The sequence below is a fragment of the Plecotus auritus genome, assembly GCF_963455305.1.
Source record: "Plecotus auritus genome assembly, chromosome: 9".
NCBI lineage: Eukaryota > Metazoa > Chordata > Mammalia > Chiroptera > Vespertilionidae > Plecotus > Plecotus auritus.
Window position 1 is genome coordinate 26,444,738 of NC_137783.1, and position 18,899 is coordinate 26,463,636.

The 18,899-nt window shown below is 41.2% G+C and overlaps 1 protein-coding gene across 1 annotated transcript in view; it reads right to left on the minus strand.

The window, feature by feature from the left end:
• Window positions 1-8,898: 8,898 nt before the first annotated feature.
• The window catches only part of HECTD2 (HECT domain E3 ubiquitin protein ligase 2), a 65,752-nt gene continuing 55,751 nt past the window's right edge, over window positions 8,899-18,899 (minus strand). Inside the window, exons 16-21 of the mRNA XM_080687937.1 lie at window positions 18,085-18,159; window positions 17,508-17,595; window positions 17,315-17,421; window positions 14,644-14,759; window positions 13,246-13,389; window positions 8,899-11,338 (exon numbers count right to left, since the gene is read on the minus strand). Coding sequence (XP_080544063.1) covers window positions 11,218-11,338; window positions 13,246-13,389; window positions 14,644-14,759; window positions 17,315-17,421; window positions 17,508-17,595; window positions 18,085-18,159 — 651 coding nt within the window. The 3' untranslated portion in view covers window positions 8,899-11,217. The remainder of the gene's footprint in view (window positions 11,339-13,245; window positions 13,390-14,643; window positions 14,760-17,314; window positions 17,422-17,507; window positions 17,596-18,084; window positions 18,160-18,899) is intronic.

An 18,899-nucleotide genomic window follows, 5' to 3' on the forward strand; every position in this document is an offset into this window, starting at 1 on the left:
CATGCTTTGTCCTGCAGCCTGCTGGATACAGACATCAATGAAGCCCTAGGGGATGGTGGAACCACAGATGGAAGGCGCCTGGTCATCATGACGCAGAGAGCTGTGCTGCTGACCTGAACCTCTGCCTGGAACTCTTAAGTGAGTTAGAAATGAACTATTACATAAAGCCACTGAGTTTGGGGAACCTATTTGTAACTTCAACTTAGTCTTCCCTGACTTACCTCCTGTTCGCACTTACCTCCCAGAGACAATGGAGGAGCTAGGCTAGAGAATGGTGGGTCTCTGGGAGGTGGCCATTGACCAGAGGAAACCAAAGATCACGTGCCCACTATGCTTAGGCTCAAGCAGGCCAGAAATTCTGGGAGAACTAGAGAGAAGAGCAAGGCCGGGGCAGCTTTTCTGTACATAGATCCTATGAAACGTGGCCCACTGCTACCAGGCTCTCATCAATCAAAAAGCAGCTGCCTTGCCCTTGGGGGCAGCAGTCAGAGAGCAAGTTCTCATTCTGACACTCCCTGAGGGGAGAGGTGAATCAAAAGCCTTTTTTCATGGTTCAAGGTTGGTATGTAGGAAGAGGAGCAAGATTCCCCCATCAATGGAATCATTCCATTGTTTCAATAATTCATACATACCTAACTAGTTAAGTGGGTAGACCAGTAAGACACTGAAGTCTTGACAGCCAGCAGGTGAGCAGGTTTGTGTGAGTCAGGGCAATAGGCTGCTAAAGATGAAACTGTTTACTCATGCAGGTCTCTGGTCCACTCCACTGATTTGATGAGTGTTTCACCTGCCCAGTCAAGTCAACAAGTCAGGTAGGATTTTATCTGAGTTTACTGACCCCATACTGTGCTAGTTGATAAGTGGGGACACAGGGAAATACCTGTTCTCAAGCTGTTGATATGCACACATTGAACCATACACAGGTTTGAAAATACTAAGTGCCACCTGAGAAAAGAAGGTAGGTGGATGGGTGTGAAGAAGAGGAAAATTTGCCTTCCAGCTGGCTTTTTTGTTTAGGGGCGGTGTGGCCGTGATGGTTCAGGGCAAGGTTTGGTTGCAGAGAGAAAATTCTGTTCCAGAGAGGTTGTGGAGAGCAGAGGACCTGAGCTGGATTGGGATAGAGCTGAGGGAGGAGTTGGTTGAAGGGGAGCAGGAAGAGCACCTTAGGAGCATTAGGCTGAGCAGGGATGGGACTGAGTAGGGTGTGTCAGGAGATCTTTTGGAAGTTGGTGTTAGTGAATCCTATCTAATAAAAGAGTAATATGCACATTGACCATCACTCCAAGACACAAGGTGGCTGCCCCCATGTGGACACAAGATGGCCGCCACAAGATGGCTGGCAAGGGGAGGGCAGTTATGGGCAGTTGGGAATGACCAGGCTGGCATAGGAGGGCAGTTGGGGGGAGACCAGGCCAGCAAGGGAGGACAGTTGGGGTGGGGGGTGGTGGCCCAGGCCTGCAGGGGAGGGCAGTTGGGGGGATCAGGCCTGCAGGGGAGGGCAGTTGTGGGTGATCAGGCAAGCAGGGAGGGCAGTTAGGGGTGACTGGGCTGGCAGAGGAGGGCAGTTGGGGGAGACCAGGTCAGCAGAGGAGGACAGTTAGGGGCGACCAGACTGGTAGGGGAGGGCAGTTAGGGGTGACCAGGCCAGTAGGGGAGGACAGTTAGGGGCAATTGGGCCAGCTGGGGAGCAGTTAGGCATTGATCAGGCTGGCAGTGGAGTGGTTAGGGGGTGATCAGGCTGGCAGGCAAAAGCAGTTAGGGGCAATCAGGCAGAGGCAGGCAAGCGGTTGGGAGCCAGCATTCCTGGATTGTGAGAGGTGGGATTGGGCCTAAATGGGCAGTCAGACATCTTATAAGAGGTCCCAGATTGGAGAGGGTGCAGGCTGGGCTGAGGGACCACCCCCCAATGCACGAATTTCGTGCACAGGGCCTCTAGTATGCAAAATAAAAGTGGAACAGATGCTAGGCTTTGGACTTGAAGGTGGTCAGATAAACAACAGATATATCTTAAGACAACTTGATAGAAGGCACAGGATAAGAACATCCTATATAATAAAAGGGTAATATGCAAATTAATCAAATGGTGGAATGACTGGTAGCTATGTTGTGCACTGACCACCAGGGGGCAGATGCTCAATGTAGGAGCTGCCTCCTGGTGGTCACTGTGCTCCCACAGGGGGAGTGCTACTCAGCCAGAAGCGGGCTCACGGCTGGCGAGCACAGCAGCGGTGGCTGGAGCCTCTTCCGCCTCCGCAGCAGCGCTAAGATGTCCAAATGCCAGCTTAGGCCCGCTCTCCCCGGGGAGCGGGCCTAAGCCATTAGTTGGACATCCCCTGAGGGTTTCCAGACTGCAAGAAGATGCAGGCCAGGCTGAGGGACACCCCCCCCCCCACCACACCAGTGCACAAGTTTTGTGCACTGGGCCTCTAGTAATTTTATAAAGATTATCTGCAGGGACCTTAGGAAAAATGGGGGAAGAGTAAGTCTATAGTCAGGGAGGCTGGTTAGCTATGAAGGGTTGAGTATCTAAACCAAAGAGGAGGCTGTAGGAATGGAGTAGAAGGAAGGGTCAAATCTGAGAAGCAACATAAAGATGGAGCTTTTGCTAACATGACATTGAAGAGAAGGAAAAGTAAAAATAAGATTCATGTTTACAAGCCAAGCGAATCAGGAGAGTAAGATTGCCAATGACAGAAACAGACAAGTAAGGAAGGCATATTGAGTCTTATAAAGAGAGGTGGCCTATATACAAGTGGTAACACAGCACAAGATTGTGCTCCTTGAGAAACCCCACTGAAATAATTCTGGCTTTCTATTGTAATTTTTTTGTTTGTGTGCACATAGGAAAAGTCAAGTCCGGTTGCAGACAAACCTAGAAGCTTAACTCAGTGGTGACTAATGCTCCTATTGTATGCATACCCATGCATTCAGAGTTGTAATATCTAAATGGCATGAAAACATTGAGTTGTATAATTGTCATGGAAATCCTGGGGTTATTTTCTTGCTGTGGTACACATTTTAGTGCTTCATAACATAAGTATTCAGCATTATAACTGCTTCTTACATCTGTAAAGAATAAGCAAGAGATGTATGGAGCTGAAGATCAGCCCCCAGTTTATAATATAATAGCAACTTAGCCCAGCTGGCATTGCTCAGCATTGACCTATGAACCAGGAGGTTGAGCATCGACCTATGAACCAGGAAGTCACGATTCAATTTCCGGTCAGGGCAGTGTGGGGTGTGCAGGAGGCAGCCAATCAATGATTCTCTCTCATCATTGATGTTTCTCTCTCTCTCCCCTCTCCTTTCCAAAGTCAATAAAAATATATTTAAAAATATATAATAGAAACTCAATAAACAAATGTTAAATTAACAAATTAGTGAACACTGGTGCAAATAATCTACAGAGAACAATGTCCTCAAAAGTTTTATACATTGGATTAGAGGCCCGATGCACGAAATGTGTGCAAGGGGCTTAGCGCTTGCAGCCCCAGCTGGCCCTCGCAGCCCCTCACAGCCCCTCGGCCGGCCCTTGCAGCACCTCACAGCCCCTCGGCTGGCCCTTGCAGCACCTCACAGCCCCTCGGCTGGCCCTCGCAGCCCCTTCAACTTTGGCTGGCCCTCACAGCCCCTCACAGCCCCTCGGCTGGCCCTCGCAGCCCCTTCAACTTTGGCTGGCCCTCACAGCCTCCGCTGGCCCTTGCAGCCCTGGCTTCGTCTGGAAGGTCATCATGCAGGTCATTTGGCTGTTCAGTCTAATTAGCATATTAGCTCTTTATTATATAGGATTGGGGGAAAGAATCAAGGGCATTCTTGTACAGGCTGTGCTAAAATGGAAGAGGCTATTTACTAACTTTTATACACTTTAGACAACATACTATAAAAATCTTAAAATGTCAGTGGCCAAGATTAAAAGGAAGGGAAGTCATCATTTAAGGGAAATGAGGAAGAAATAAAAAGCCAAAAGTAGTAAGCAGGATTAGGTGGTTTATGAGGGTGATGAACCCTCTAATGGATTTTAATGCCCATATGAGTTCAACAGCCATACCTTGGGCCTAATTCAAGGTGAGGAGCCAAAACTGATCCTGCTTCTTAAAGCAAGAGTTTAAAAGGATTGCTATGTCTATGAAATGGGGATAGAAAAACCCTACTTATAAGCCCTAACCGGTGCCACTATATTTGAGGGGACACAAAGTTACACAAGTAGAAAAGGGACCCTAATCCAAGAAATGAACATCAAAATTGGCGTGGGAAACCGTAGGGCCTTGGTTGAGAACAACATGAAACTCTGGTAAGGCATTTCTACTATTCAGGACACAAAATTAAAAAAGCAAAAATACAAAATTACAAATACATAAGAAAACAAATCACTATGAGAGGCAGTAGATGAACGTATAAAGAATCAGGATGTCAAGAACTGAAGAGAGTAGAACAATCCAAAAGAGAGTATCAAACAAGCAGGCTGGAAATTATTAAAGAAGAAAACGATAGGAAAGAATAGTATGAAAAAAGAGCAGGTGGACTTGAAAAGGAACCAAAAGAATTTCTAGACATGAAAAATACAGCCACTGAAAAACAAAACAAAACAACCACTCCGTGTTTGTTAATCAACAGATTAGGCATAGAGAGAGATGGAATGGGTGATGAGGTGGTCCAACATGTTTAACAGATTAGGGAGAACAGGGAAAAGCAATATTCAAAGAAAAAAATGGCTGAAGAATTTTCTAGAATTGAAAGATATAAATTTAAGAACGATAATGAATCCTAAGTGGGATGATCAACAAACTATGGTATATTCATTTAATAGGATTCTATTCTGCCATTAAAATGAGGGAATTATATCTAACTGTATATTCAGGGATAAATCTAGAAAAGACAATATTGAGTATAAAAAGTTTGGAAAGGTAGAGTATGATATTAGATATGCAACTATAAAGATACTGTGTGGTGTTTACAGAGACATTTGTGATCACACCAAATGCAGTTTAATGGGGAAAAGAGAAAATCTATTGGGATTGAGAAGCACACAATAAGGGGCTTCTACTCCATCTGTCATATTTTATTTTTAATGTTAACATTTGTTAGGTCTGAAAGTGGGAATATGGTTTTATTGTTACTCTCTGAAAATTTTCTCTACATTTGAAATGTTTCATTAAAAATAAATTGCTTTTATTTTTGAATTTTAAAATTACATCTTGTTACACAATCTGTAAAATAGTATTAAAAACCCTTGCCTGGTGAGACATCTATAAGCATAAATTCTAAAGCACTGTTTAGAGTCAGAAATATTCTGACACAATTTTAATGCCTCATAAGCACTTTGTGTTGTTATATGTAGTTGCACCCAATATCTGATAGTCAAAACCCCCAGGCCTCAGAAGCAGTGGTTGTAAGAAGGTATCACATTAGCACCATGATTCTGCATGTATCACATTATATTGCTTACTACTCTACAGTAGGGGCTTAATCACAAGGAACAACAACAGCCTGTAATTATTGGAATCAAGAGTCTAGGTCAGTGGTCAGCAAACTCATTAGTCAACAGAGCATCAAACCGCAGCTCGCGAGCCACAGTTTGCCGACCACTGCTCTACACTAAGCATTGTGTAAGGGCTTTTCTTTTCACATGCTCCTTTACCCTCCCAACAATCCTTTAAATGAAATAAATAGGTTTATTAGTTCCATTTTACACATTATTTTCATTTGATAATTGAGGCACAGGGAGATTAAGTAACTTGCCCAAGGAAATAGTAGACCCAAGCCCAGGCAGTCTGGCTCCAAAGCTCAATTCTTTTATTTTTAAATATATTTTTGGAGGAACCAAGATGGCGGCATAGGTAAACACTAAACTGCTGCCTCGCACAACAATTTCAAAACTACAACTAAAAGACAAAACGTCTATCACCCAGAACCACGGGAAAGCTGGCTGAGTGGAAGTTCTACAACTAGAAGGAAAGAGAAAAGAGCATTGAGACGTGCACAAGTGCTGAAAAGCTGAGGTACGGAGGTGCGCGAATCGGGCTGGCAGCGGGCAACTGGGTGCACTGCTTTTTTCAACCCGAAGGGAGACAAGATCCTGATTACTCTGAACTCCAGTTTCTGGGAGACGCTGGGGACCCAAACTCCTATGGGGAGAAGCTGGACTGTCTGCCATCGGGTCGGAAAGTGAGGGTGGCTTTCTTGCAGAGGTGCCCGCAGCAATCATTGTTTATTGCGCTGGGGCGCGGGACGCAGGGACTTGGAAACGTGCAGATGCAGAGACGGCTGACTGGCAGCCATCGCTGTTTCCCACGCCCTAGCCTAGTGATTCCCTGAGACCCCAACTCGCACAATCTACAAACCCACCCAAGCTCCACGCAGCGGCTTTTGCATATAAATGGTCTGCCCTATCGCAGCTTAATGTAACAAACTGCAGCTCTGGTCAGACAGCTCCAAAACCTCCAAACCCCAAGCAAAGAAGAGAAAACTGCAGTTCTTGCTGTAGCTCCTGCTGGGTGGCCTCAGACAGTAGCTGACCTGCACCCCATTGGAGTTCCAGAAGCCAGTGTACCTAGTGGTCAGGGTGAGACACCAGATTTCAACTCCTCACATCCATACGTGACACATTCAAGACGCAGACTCAGTGAGCACCAAAGCCCCACTGAAGCAAGTCCTGCCCCATAAGTGTGTCTCCAGCACAGCAGTTCTTTCATTATAGACACAGCGGGTCCTCACAGCCAATTGGCCTGGAGGTCAATTCCTCCCAGTATACCAACAGCTATCAAGGCTTAACTACACCAAGACTTTGCACTCAGCCCACAAAGGGGTGCACCGAGAGTGTCCACCTCAGGTGATAGGCTGAACCACTGGTCACCTACCACAGAAAACCACTCCATTAACACAGGGAAGCAGCAAAATGGGGAGACAAAGAAATATGTCATGAATGAAAGAAATGGAGGAAAGCAAACTACTGGACATAGAGTTCAAAACCACATTTATAAGGTTACTCAAGAATCTTATAAAAACCGCCGAGAAACTTGATGAGACCTCTGAGGAGCTTAGTGAGACCGTCAAAGACCTTAATGAGAATGCCAAAAAAATGGAAAAGGACCAGTCAGAAATTAAGCATACACTGTCTGAAATAAAGAATATACAGAAATTCAACTGTAGATCAAAGGACCCCAAGAATCAACCAAAGATCTGAAATATGAGGAAACAAAAAACACCCAACCAGAAAAACGAAAAGAAAAAAGAATCCAAAAATATGAAGATAGTGTAAGGAGCCTCTGGGACAACTTTAAGCGTACCAACATCCGAATTATTGGGGTGCCAGAAGAAGAGAGAGAGCAAAATATTGAAAACCTACTAGAAGAAATAATGACAGAAAACTTTCCCTACCTGGTGAAAGAAATAGACTTACATATCCAGGAAGTGCAGAGAACCCCAAACAAGAGGAATCCAAAGAGGATCACACCAAGATACATCATAATTAAAATGCCAAGGGCAAAAGACAAAGAGAATCTTGAAAGCAGCAATGAAAAACAGTTAGTTACCTGCAAGGGAGTACCCATACGACTGTCAGCTGATTTCTCAACAGAAACTATGCAGGCCAGAAGGGAGTGGCAAGAAATATTCAAAGTGATGAACAGCAAGAACCTACAACCGAGATTACTCTACCCAGCAAAGCTATCATTCAGAATTGAAGGTCAGATAAAGAGCTTCACAGACAAGAAAAAGCTAAAGGAGTTCATCACCACCAAACCAGGATTATATGAAATGCTGAAGGGTATTCTTTAAGGAGAGAAAGAAGAAGAAAAAGGCAAAGATAAAAATTATGAACAACAAAATGACAACAAATACATACCTACCAACAAGTGAATCTAAAAATCAAGTGAATAAAAAATCTGATGAACAGAATGGACTGATGAATATAATAGAATATAATAGAATCAGGGACATAGAAAGGGAGTGGACTGACAATTCTCAGTGGGAAGAGATTGGACAAAAATCTTATACCTTTGGATGAAGACAGTGGCAGGGGGTAAGGGCATGGGGTGGGGTGGGGAATCAGGTGGAGGGGAGCTATGGGGGGGAAAAAAAGAGGAACACCTGTAATAATCTGAACAATAGAGATTTATTTAAAAAGTATATTTATTGAATTCAGAGAGGGAGAGGGAGAAATAGGAACATCAATGATGAGGGAGAATCATTGATTGCCTCTTGCATGCCCTCTACTGAGGATTGAGCCCACAACCCAGGCATGTACCCTCGACTTGAATCGAACCTGGGACCCTTCAGTTCACAGGCCAATGCTCTATCCACTGAGCCGAACCAGCTAAGGCCAAAGCTCAATTCTTACCCACTATATTGGACTAAAAGTTTGTGTGGCCATTTGGGTAAATTGATCTTGCACTTTCTCCTGTGAAAACCCACCCTAGTCTTTCTTCCATAGAGCTACCTGGCTTTTTCCACTAATGACATTTTTTCCTGTATTCTCATACTCTCCTCTCCTTTTTCTTAAGCAGAGGAAATGTGGGCAAGTAAAAAAAAGGAGGGGCAAACTAATAGTTTCGTGGAGAAATACTTAAGCTCTGAAGTTGCTACTGGAATGTCATACTTAGTAAATTTCTGGGGGTAGTTAATTTCTGGGTCGCCTCCATGGCATTATTTATTTGGTGGAATATCTGTGTGACCATCCAGACACAGGATATACATTGTTTCAGAATAAAAATAATGTTAAAGAACTGGTTATATTTGGTGTCAATAATAACACATATTTTTGAAGCTATCTATATTAGCAGTTTTCCTAAGTAGTAGTTTGAGAGACAGTATAATGAAGAGAATAGTTGGCATTTATAAGATATTTTAAACTTATGGTTTTAATTAATTGCCTAATATTTAAAAAATAAACTGAAATTTGATTGATTGTATAACTTTAATACTTGAAAATTTTTATCCAGAAGTTAACAACTTAATACAGTACAGATTTGTACAAAAAACAGGAACCGTTAAAAACTTCTGATCATACAGACAAAAATATGACTAAGCGAAGATTAAAAAAGGACAGGACATTTTGTAAATATTGTAATGCTTTAAGTTACTGTGGCAGATACAAAAATCAAGAATTCATTAACAGAGTGTATAAAAAAAGCAACTATATGAATTTTTAGCTGTTTAAATTAACGAAATATAACAGTAGTGGTAAAAAATGAGGTATTATTACACTGTAAACCAAAAACAGCATAAATAAATAAAGGCAATGTGCAATTAAGTGATACATGGTTATACATTTCAACTAAACAAAAAAATTTTCCAGTTATTTATGGACTTTGTCATTTAAAAGTCTGGCTTGCTTGTGTACTTCTTATTTAAAAGTGACATAACTATCAATAAACAAGCACATCACTAAACATGCAGACCAAGCCAGTACAATTTTCCATCTCTACCAAATAAAAACTTTGTTTACATTTTACTTAAAACACTTAAGTCTGGTTTCTTATACATGATTCTTTTGTGCTTATTAGTTAGTAGTAACCTACATTAAACATCTTACTTTCTAGTTCAAGCAGTGTAAGAGGGAAGCAGTTTTATTTGCATATGGATTAAAAATAGAGCAAACAAAATGAAACCAACAAGCCTTTAACTCTCTTAGGTTTTCCAAGATTTTAAAGAAAATCCTTTAAATAGTATATCCAAATAAAAAAGCAGAGTCATGTCTGTTTTGAAGAGAATAATAAACCAAGTAATAACTCCTTTTCCTTAAAGATTCATGGGTTGGCTTCATAACTGCAGGAAAACAAGCTGATGAGTTCCTCCACCCTAAAAGAATTCTGCTGGTTGGGTGCAGGAAGCATAGCAATAAGAAAACAACGTAGCTCAGAAAAAATTGTGGGAAGGTATTATTTGCGTGAGAACTAGATGCTGGTACTAACTGCTGGCTTCATTATTATTGCAAATATATCTTCAGAGTTTTCTGAAATAAAACTATCAAAGAATAATAGAGAAGTCTTGATTAGGAAATATTTGTAGCATGCTAATAAAACTGCTTCATTTGCTGTAAATTAAGAAAACCATTTACTGTCTGACTTAAAATACAGTTTCTTTTTACATGCTACTTTATTAGAAACTCCAAAAAGGGTACTTTTGAATTTCCTATATTCAGAATCCAGTGAAAAACAAAACACTTTGGTCAAAATGTTGAACTTGATTTTTTTACACCAAGTACATCATTTTAACACAAATGTTATTATTGTATTCACTTTTGTCAAATATTTTATCCTCAACTTTTCTAAAAATTAGTGTTGCAGTACAACTGGTGATCAAAAAATATTAGAAATAAGCCTTGTACATCAATCAAAGTATATATAAAACAGTTATTTTCTTTTGTGCTTGTAATTGACTTAATTTATCAATGATTAGTTATCTGATTTCTGTTCTAATATCCCGACCCTTAAGAAGAAATGATCATTATACAAATATTACATTATACTTAAAGTAACTAGTGCCAAAGTGCATGCAGACTAACAATACTTAAAAGAATATAACCTGAATCCAATTAATCAAAATAGTTACACTCTTGTACAATCATCTTTATTGGTTTGTAAAAGCTGTATACACATCTAAAACCCTGAATTTACTTTGTAAAAATAAATCTTTAGCAATAAATGGCACTATCAAAATCCCATTATTCTCAGGCTATTATGGAGTTATTTACATGCTTTTCAGCAACCGTTGAATCTTATTAGGACGAAAGCCAGTATATCAAAAAACCCTGTAAATTGCATTTGCAGTTATACTTTTGTTTACCTCTACATGAAAATATGGCTACATGCCTTACATGAATGATAATGCAGCTATCTGTGTTGGTACTGTGTCCTGCAGCATACAATCTGCCACTAGGTTCCACTGTGCCATCCCATGGGTGCTTTCTTTACGGCACGTTGCTCCCCAGTGGAACACTTGCGACAAACTACGTATGGAGAATGATAAAGTGCTATAAAAAAGAATGACTGAACCCACCTGTCTCTGCCATCTGGTCTTTTCCCCACTCAATCAAGGTCTGTGTTTTTAGAAAATCATGCCTCCACTAACATACTCATATTTGATTTTTTAAAAAAATGAGTATTTTAAAGTTGGTGATCTTTGTCAAGGTGTTTTGAGACGAAAACATGAAAAGGTTAAAGGCACAATAAGAGGGAAGTGAATGCTACATATAAAATATGTTTCAAGTCTTCTAGGTTACTCAAGTCCAAAACCTTCTGAATTTGAAATTCCAATGATCAATTTCTGTTTCAGGTCCTTTTTGCTCTTGTAGGGGGGAAGACAAAGTTGATTGAAGCAGGTGTGAGCCACAGGCAACCTAGGAAAAGAAAAATATTTTAAAAGATACTAAGCCTTAAAACACACACAGAATGCCTGCTGAGCAACTTTCAAAATACCATTCAAATCTCTTTTAGTTTCCCAAGAGATGACTCATTATTTCCTTTAGTGAACAAATACTTATGAAGGACCTACTATGTGTCAGGCACACTTCCAGAAATGGGACTAGGTTTACGGACAAGACAGTCAGCGTCTCTGCTCTCATCAGACTTTCATTCTGGAGGCATTATTTTTGGATTCAGACAAATCTGAATTTGAATACTGTCTCCCTCACTTACTAGCTGTCATTTGTTCAAATGGCTTCATGCTTCCAAATCTCAGTTTCCTCCTCATCATGATTTGGTAAACTATCCAATTAGGTTGTTTAAAAGATTAAAAGAGCTATCTATATAAAACACCTAGCAGAATAGTAGATGGTATGACTATTACTATTATTTCAATCTTGACTGTAAGAAGAAACAACAACAAAAATTTTTTGAGACAATTGCTACCCACACTTTTATTGCTGCTGTCCTCAATGCACATGCAATATTCATCCTCTAACTCCTTGTGATCAGCTCCCCCAACCTCTACCTGATGACACTGTCATCTTCCTTCAAGATTTCTTAGACTCTTTCCTTCAGTATCTATGAACTCCACACCATCAGAATATTTGTCAGTGATAGCAATGGGAAAGGACAAAATCCAGTTTAAGAATGAAAAGAACTGACAGAACTCAGGAAATATATAGGGCAGCAGGAAAAATGATTATAATCAAAGTAGTGTCTACTCAAATCAGCTTTAGAAATTACAAGGTTAGGAAAAGAAGTAGATCAACAATCCATCAACATTATTAGAAAACTAGAGGCCCAGTGCACGAAATTTGTGCACGGGGGGGCGGGTCCCCTCAGCCCAGCTTGCACCCTCTCCAATCCTGGACCCCTCGGGGAATGTCCGACTGCTGGTTTAGGTTCGATCGGGATCCTTCTCACAATCCGGGACCACTAGCTCCTAAATGCTCACCTGCCTGCCTGCCTGATCGCCCCTAACTGCCCTCCCTGCCAGCCTGGTTGCCCCATGCAGCCTGCTGTTCAGTCGTTTAGTTGTCCCTCACTAACCCCCCTGCCGGCCTTGTCACCTCACGCAGCCTGCTGTTCGGTCGTCTGTCTGGTTGTTTTGGTTGTGATGGTCCCCGGCTTTTTATATATTAGGATAATTTAAAGCCATCATTATCATCATCACTTTCATATGCAAAGAGCATTAGACTAAAAAAAAAAAAGAGGATTAATACTAGAGGTACTTCTAGTACTAGAGGATCTCAAGTAATAATAATAGCCAAACCCCTACCTTAGTATTTTTAATAAAAAACACCTTTAAGCCCTAACCGGTTTGGCTCAGTGGATAGAGCGTCGGCCTGCGGACTGAAGGGTCCCAGGTTCGATTCCGGTCAGGGACATGTACCTGGGTTGTGGGCACATCCCCAGTAGGGGGCGTGCAGGAGGCAGCTGATCGATGTCTCTCTCTCATCGATGTTTCTAACTCTCTATCCCTCTCTCTTCCTCTCTGTAAAAAATCAATAAAATATATATTTAAAAAAAAAAAACACCTTTAAATAAAAATGAGGGTTAGGCACTATAGTACTAAAAGCAAGCTAGTTCTACAAGAGACCATAAAGCAGTAGATTTAGCAAAGCAAAAAGTTAATGGGAAGGGATTATTATCAGTTAGTATTGGTATGTCTGAAAATTAATAGAGGACCTAAAGCCACAGTCTCTCTCATTTAAAGGCCATGTTTACTCCCAAGATTTTTCTATGAAGATGGCTTCAGAATGAAAGAATCCTCTAATTATAAACGTATTATTAGCAAAACTTATAGGTTAAAAATAAAATTTTAATCTGGAAATTTTACCAATTAGTAGAAGTTTCGTTCTTTGAGATTTTAAAATTCAAATCAGCCATTCCTCCTACAGGGACTCTATCACTTCCTGTAGTAAAATGTAGCAACTTCTTTTGAAGATCAAGAGGAAATCCAAGCACAACATCCCAAAAGTATCTGGAGAATACCAAAGGAAATTTATATGAATGTCTTGAGGATCAGAAGAAAGCAGCGATTTTCAACCAATGTGCCGCAAGAATTTTTAAAATATGCAATACTTATTCAGCTAGGGGTATGACCTCTTTTCCCTTAGACTGTCAAATAAAAAAATGACAACAACCAACACAATAGCTAACCAGTGTGAATGAATCAAAATTATACTTATTTTTTTGTCCGATCAGCAAAAAATATATTTTTTGGTGTGCTGCAGAATTTTAGTAACTAGTTTATGTGTGGCATGGCATGAAAAAGGTTGAAAATTGCTGGAATAAAGTAACATAAAAGTAAGCTCTAAGGAAACAAAACTTCCCTAAACATACATAGTACTCTTACTGTGAAATTAAGGAATGACAAACTTCTATATATGAACTAGAGGCCCCGTGCACGACATTCGTGCACGGAGGGGTGGGTAGGGGGTCCCTCAGCCCAGCCTGCACCCTTTCACAGTCCAGGAGCCCTCAGGGGATGTCTGACTGATGGCCTAGGCCAGTGGTTGGCAAACTCATTAGTCAACAGAGCGGCAAACCGCGGCTCGCGAGCCGCATGTGGCTCGCGAGCCACAGTTTGCCGACCAGTGGCCTAGGCCCATAGGGAGTGGGCCTAAGCCGCAGTTGAACAGCCTTAATGCTGCCGCAGAACGGGCTGCTGCACTCGCCAGCCATCAGCCCAACTTGTGGCTGAGCAGAACTCCCCCCTGTGGGAGTGCACTGACTACCAGGGGGCAGCTCCTGCATTGAGCTTCTGCCCCCTGGTGGTCAGTGTGCATCATAGTGACCTGTCATTCCGCTGTTCGGTCCATTTGCATATTACCCTTTTATTACATAGAATTAGGTTTTTGACTAACTTTATTATAAAAACACATTTTTATAAAATTATAAAAGTGGCCCAACAGTGGATAGGACAACAGCCAGTTTTCTTCCACATAATTTTTCTTATTTTTCAACACATTTGCTATTAAAATCCTATTTAGATGTGTAGCATCCCTGAAATTCTAGAACCAAAGTCATTTTTTGAAAAGTAAAATTTCTATACTTTTGTAGAAACTTATTTATATCACTCCCTCCTTAGAAATTAAATAAGGCGGTGTGGAACTCCACAGTAGTTCAGCTGACTGACTTGATCCTGAGATTGTAAGTTACACAAATAAGCAAAACCACTTTGTCTTTCATCCCCTCTTCTGCAATCTCGCTATCAGAAGTATGAAATGCTCACCTTATAGTCGAGTCAGTTTTCGCATAGCCGTCATACTGAGTACTTCTCTGCAGAGCATGCATGTCCAGTTCAGGGCTTCCACACACCAGGATTTCAACCTCTTCTGGGCGAAGCAGCTGCCAATAATTATTTACCAAAAATGACAATAAAACGTGATAATTTTAAAAAGTGAAATTGGAACTATTTTCACTGAATCAAACTACAAAAATCATGACTTCTCTTACGGTAAATCATTTAAAAATATCCATTTATATTTTTCCTACTGAGGTAAGATATTTTTGCTTTCAAAAGTTTCATAAATCTTGTCAAACTACTAGGGCTCTCTCTCCCTTTTACAAACATTAATTGCAGTTTTCCAGGAAAACAAGCAGATGACTAAACATGAATCCAGATTACAATTCTTCCCCCAACCCAGCCTGAAACTGTCTCAGCCTCTACTGATATGCCTGCCTCCTTCCAATACCTCCATATCCCTTCCAGTAATGCACAGGATGTGTGCACTGTAGAGTTTAGGTACTTGGTTACATACAATTTGCTTGTGTTACTTACTGGTTTTCTTTACCTACATATGTTGTCTTCCACTTAAGGAAATTAAAACTGAAAAAGAAAACCCATGCTATGCCATTTAATTTCTTTTCCCCTCCCTCCACCCCCACAATTACCAGTGTGTCACAGACAAAATTCAGTGCTCCGTTTTCAAAGGTCCTTTCAACAACACACAAAGGTTACTTTGAAACTAGCTCTCTCCTATGAAAGTAATTCAAATGTAAGACCTTACTCCAAACTCTCATAATAAACCCGAGGGGAAATAAAAGTGGCGTGATAGAGTATGCCCTGGGTAGCTGGGGTGAAGAGCACCAGTTCTTTAGAAAACTGTGCTTTTATCATATACTAGAGGCCCAGTGCATGAAATTTGTGCACGGAGGGGGGGAGTCCCTCAGCCCAGCCTGCACCCTCTCCAATCTGGGATCCCTCTCACAATCCAGGACTGTTGGTTCCCAACTGCTTGCCTGCCTGCCTTCCTGATTGCCCCTAACCACTTCTGCCTACCAGCCTGATCACCCCCTAACCACTCCCCTGCCAGCCTGATTGATGCCTAACTGCTTCCCTGCCAGCCTGTTTGCCCCTAACTGCCCTCCCCTGCAGGCCTGGTCACCCCTAACTGCCCTCCCATGCAGGCCTGGGTCCCACCAACTGCCCTTCCCTGCAGGCCTGGTCACCCCCAACTTCCCTCCTCTGCCGGCCTGGTCACCCCTAACTACCCTCCCCTCAGGCTTGATCGCCTCCAACTGCCCTCCCTTGCAGGCCTGGTCCCTCCCAACTGCCCTCCCCTGCTGGCCATCTTGTGGTGGCCATCTTGTATCCACATGGGGGCAGGATCTTTGATCACATGGGGGCAGCCATCTTGTGTGTTGAAGTGATGGTCAATCTGCATATTACTCTTTTATTAGATAGGATAGAGGCCTGGTGCACGGGTGGGGGCCAGCTGGTTTGCCCTGAAGCATGTCCTGGATCAGGGTGGGGGTTCCCTTGGGGTGTGGGGCAGCCTGGGTGAGGGACCTGTGGTGGTTTGCAGGCGTGCCACGCCCGCTCCTCCCCCCCCGCCCCCCCCCCCAGCGACCCAAGCAGAGGCCCTGGTATCTGGGGTTTATTTATCTTCTACAATTGAAACTTTGTAGCCTGGAGTGGAGCCAAGCCTTCTGCTTGCTCCGTGGTGGCAGCCATTTCTGTTGGGATTTATGTATCTTCTATAATTGAAACTTTGTGGCCTTAAGCGGAGGCCAAGGCAGGCCAGGGCTGTAGAAGCTTGGCTTCCTCCATCACCGGGGGCAACCCTAGCCTCCTGCTCTTTCCAGCTCCGTGGCTGCCGCCATTTCTGTTTGGGTTTATGTATCTTCTATCATTGAAACTTTGTAGCCTTGAGTGGAGGCCTAGGCCGGCAAGGGCAGGCGGAAAGCTTGGCTTCCTCCATTGCCGGGGAAACCCAAGCCTCCCTCCTGCTCTCTGTGGCCGCAGCCATCTTGGTTGGGTTTATTTGCATATTCACTCCTGATTGGCTGGTGGGCGTGGCTTGTGGGTGTAGCGGAGGTATGGTCAATTTGCATATTACTCTTTATTAGATAATATTTTCAACATGGAGTTCTAGATAGAGGCTGCCCCATGTTCACATGCCTCAGATAAGGCAAACCAATTAGAGTCCATCATGACTCTGGAGACAAACTACTTTTTCTGGGTAAAAGACAACTCAGTTGTCAAGGAATTCTTGAAGCAGAAGGAAGCGGTTATAAATATGTTCCTTAGTCAATAAGAGGTGGCTTTTGCCCCCGAGCTTATGTGTTAACTGTTTTCTGTGCTTTGCCTTTCAGTATTAAGACCTTGAGCCCACAGGATTTCTTCATCCACTCTGCTTGGGGGAATTTTTTAAAGCCCTAAAAGACATAGGATAAGACATAGCATAAGGGGAGAAAAATGGAGCTGACTGGTCTTTTTTCCCTTCACAGAGTTAAGGCTGAAATGGGAGAACTATTTTTATTTCTAGCCCTACCTTTAAAAGGTAGAAAATATTTTCTATTTAAAAAGCTTATCTACTAAAATATTTAAGGAATTATTTGCCAATTATTATCACACTATAAAACCTAACTGAAAGCATAATTTAAAGATTTAAACTCACCATAAGGGCATTTGAAGCACACACACTGTGAAATCCGTAATAAAATGCAGCGAACTGCTTATAGATGGATTTGTTGAGAAGAAAGTCAATATAAAGCTGTACATATTCTGAAAAGCAATTTTCCATCTGTTACATAGTAAAAGTAAAAGGTAAACAATAATGCAATTCAATTAAGAAATGGTGTCTAACTTACCTTTCCTATTTTGATTGGTAACTGGAATTTTTTCACCACCTGGCTTTAAATTATAGGACTTAATTATTCCAAATTCTTCCTGAAAAACCTGATGGGAGATTCCACAAGATATTTATTGGTATGGTTGATATGATAACAGGCTTTAGTGAACAGCTTTGTAAATTTTAAAAAGCAATTTTTCTCCATCTTAGTACAAATCACATGCATTGCAAGGTATAAAAGGAGGTCTTTAACTTAACCCTCTCTGTTGAATGTTAAACACTTTACTGATATTCACAAAACACCTGTGGCCATTTAAGTGTTTTGGAGCTATGTGGATTACTTTAATTTCCATTTCCCAATTATTGGTAGGCTCCGGAGTGGAAATGAGTTTTGGTGAATTTCTTTAAGCACTTTCATTGATTGCTCATTTACCTGTGTCTTCATTGTCTACTTCATCAGGTTAAGATCCTCTGTGATAAGGGATATTATTGGTATGTGTTGACTAATCCTGTTCATCTTTTCTAATAATGCGTGTTTCATAACAAATGGCATTTTTCATATATGAAATACATGGTTAACAGAAAGCTATTTGTACCTGGAATGTTGAGTAGAAATCTTCCTCAACATTGCCCTCATATGACAGGAGTTCACTTAATCCACGGGCCAGCTCCTATAAAAAGAAATCTATTATCTGTGGTTTTAAACCAAATGGTCTTACCTAAAAGCAGATGTATAACTCACATGTGAGATAGAGCAGATAAACTTTCAGATTTTGAAATAAAGATAATATTTGAGGTGTATTTTCCAGAGCATGATATATATGTTAATGATTTCTACCATCTACCTTTTCACTGGAAAAGGTCATATAGGAGGTAAATATCCAGTTCATACTGTTCTCATGCAGCAACTAAGAGCATAGTTCTTATCATGATTCACTGCTATCTGCAACTTACTATTTATAAGTTTGCAGTATTTCTCATTTTCAACTTACATTCTTAAAAATATGCTGATATTTCAGGATACACCTTTTAAACACAAAAACACAGCATTCATGCATGTAAGTGGAGTCTATATTTTAGTTACAATGCCCTGCTTTTCCAAGAAGTTGAGAACAGTGGCAAAAACATTTTCCTGAATTAGGTTACAACTCATGCTACCAAGGAGCAAAGATTTAAACAAATGGAAAAAGTAACCAAATATTTTTTTTAAAATTTAGGTTTTATGAAAAAAGTTTTACTTTATTTTAAATTATTAAGAGATTACATAAATAATAAGTTTTCCATCCATTAAAAACAGAAAATTTTATACAAAATTTAGATGGGCATAGATTGCAATTATTAATAAAAAATTATGGGTGCTGAAAATTATAATTGGGAGATTGGTGATTCTTATTAAGGACTCCAGGGACCA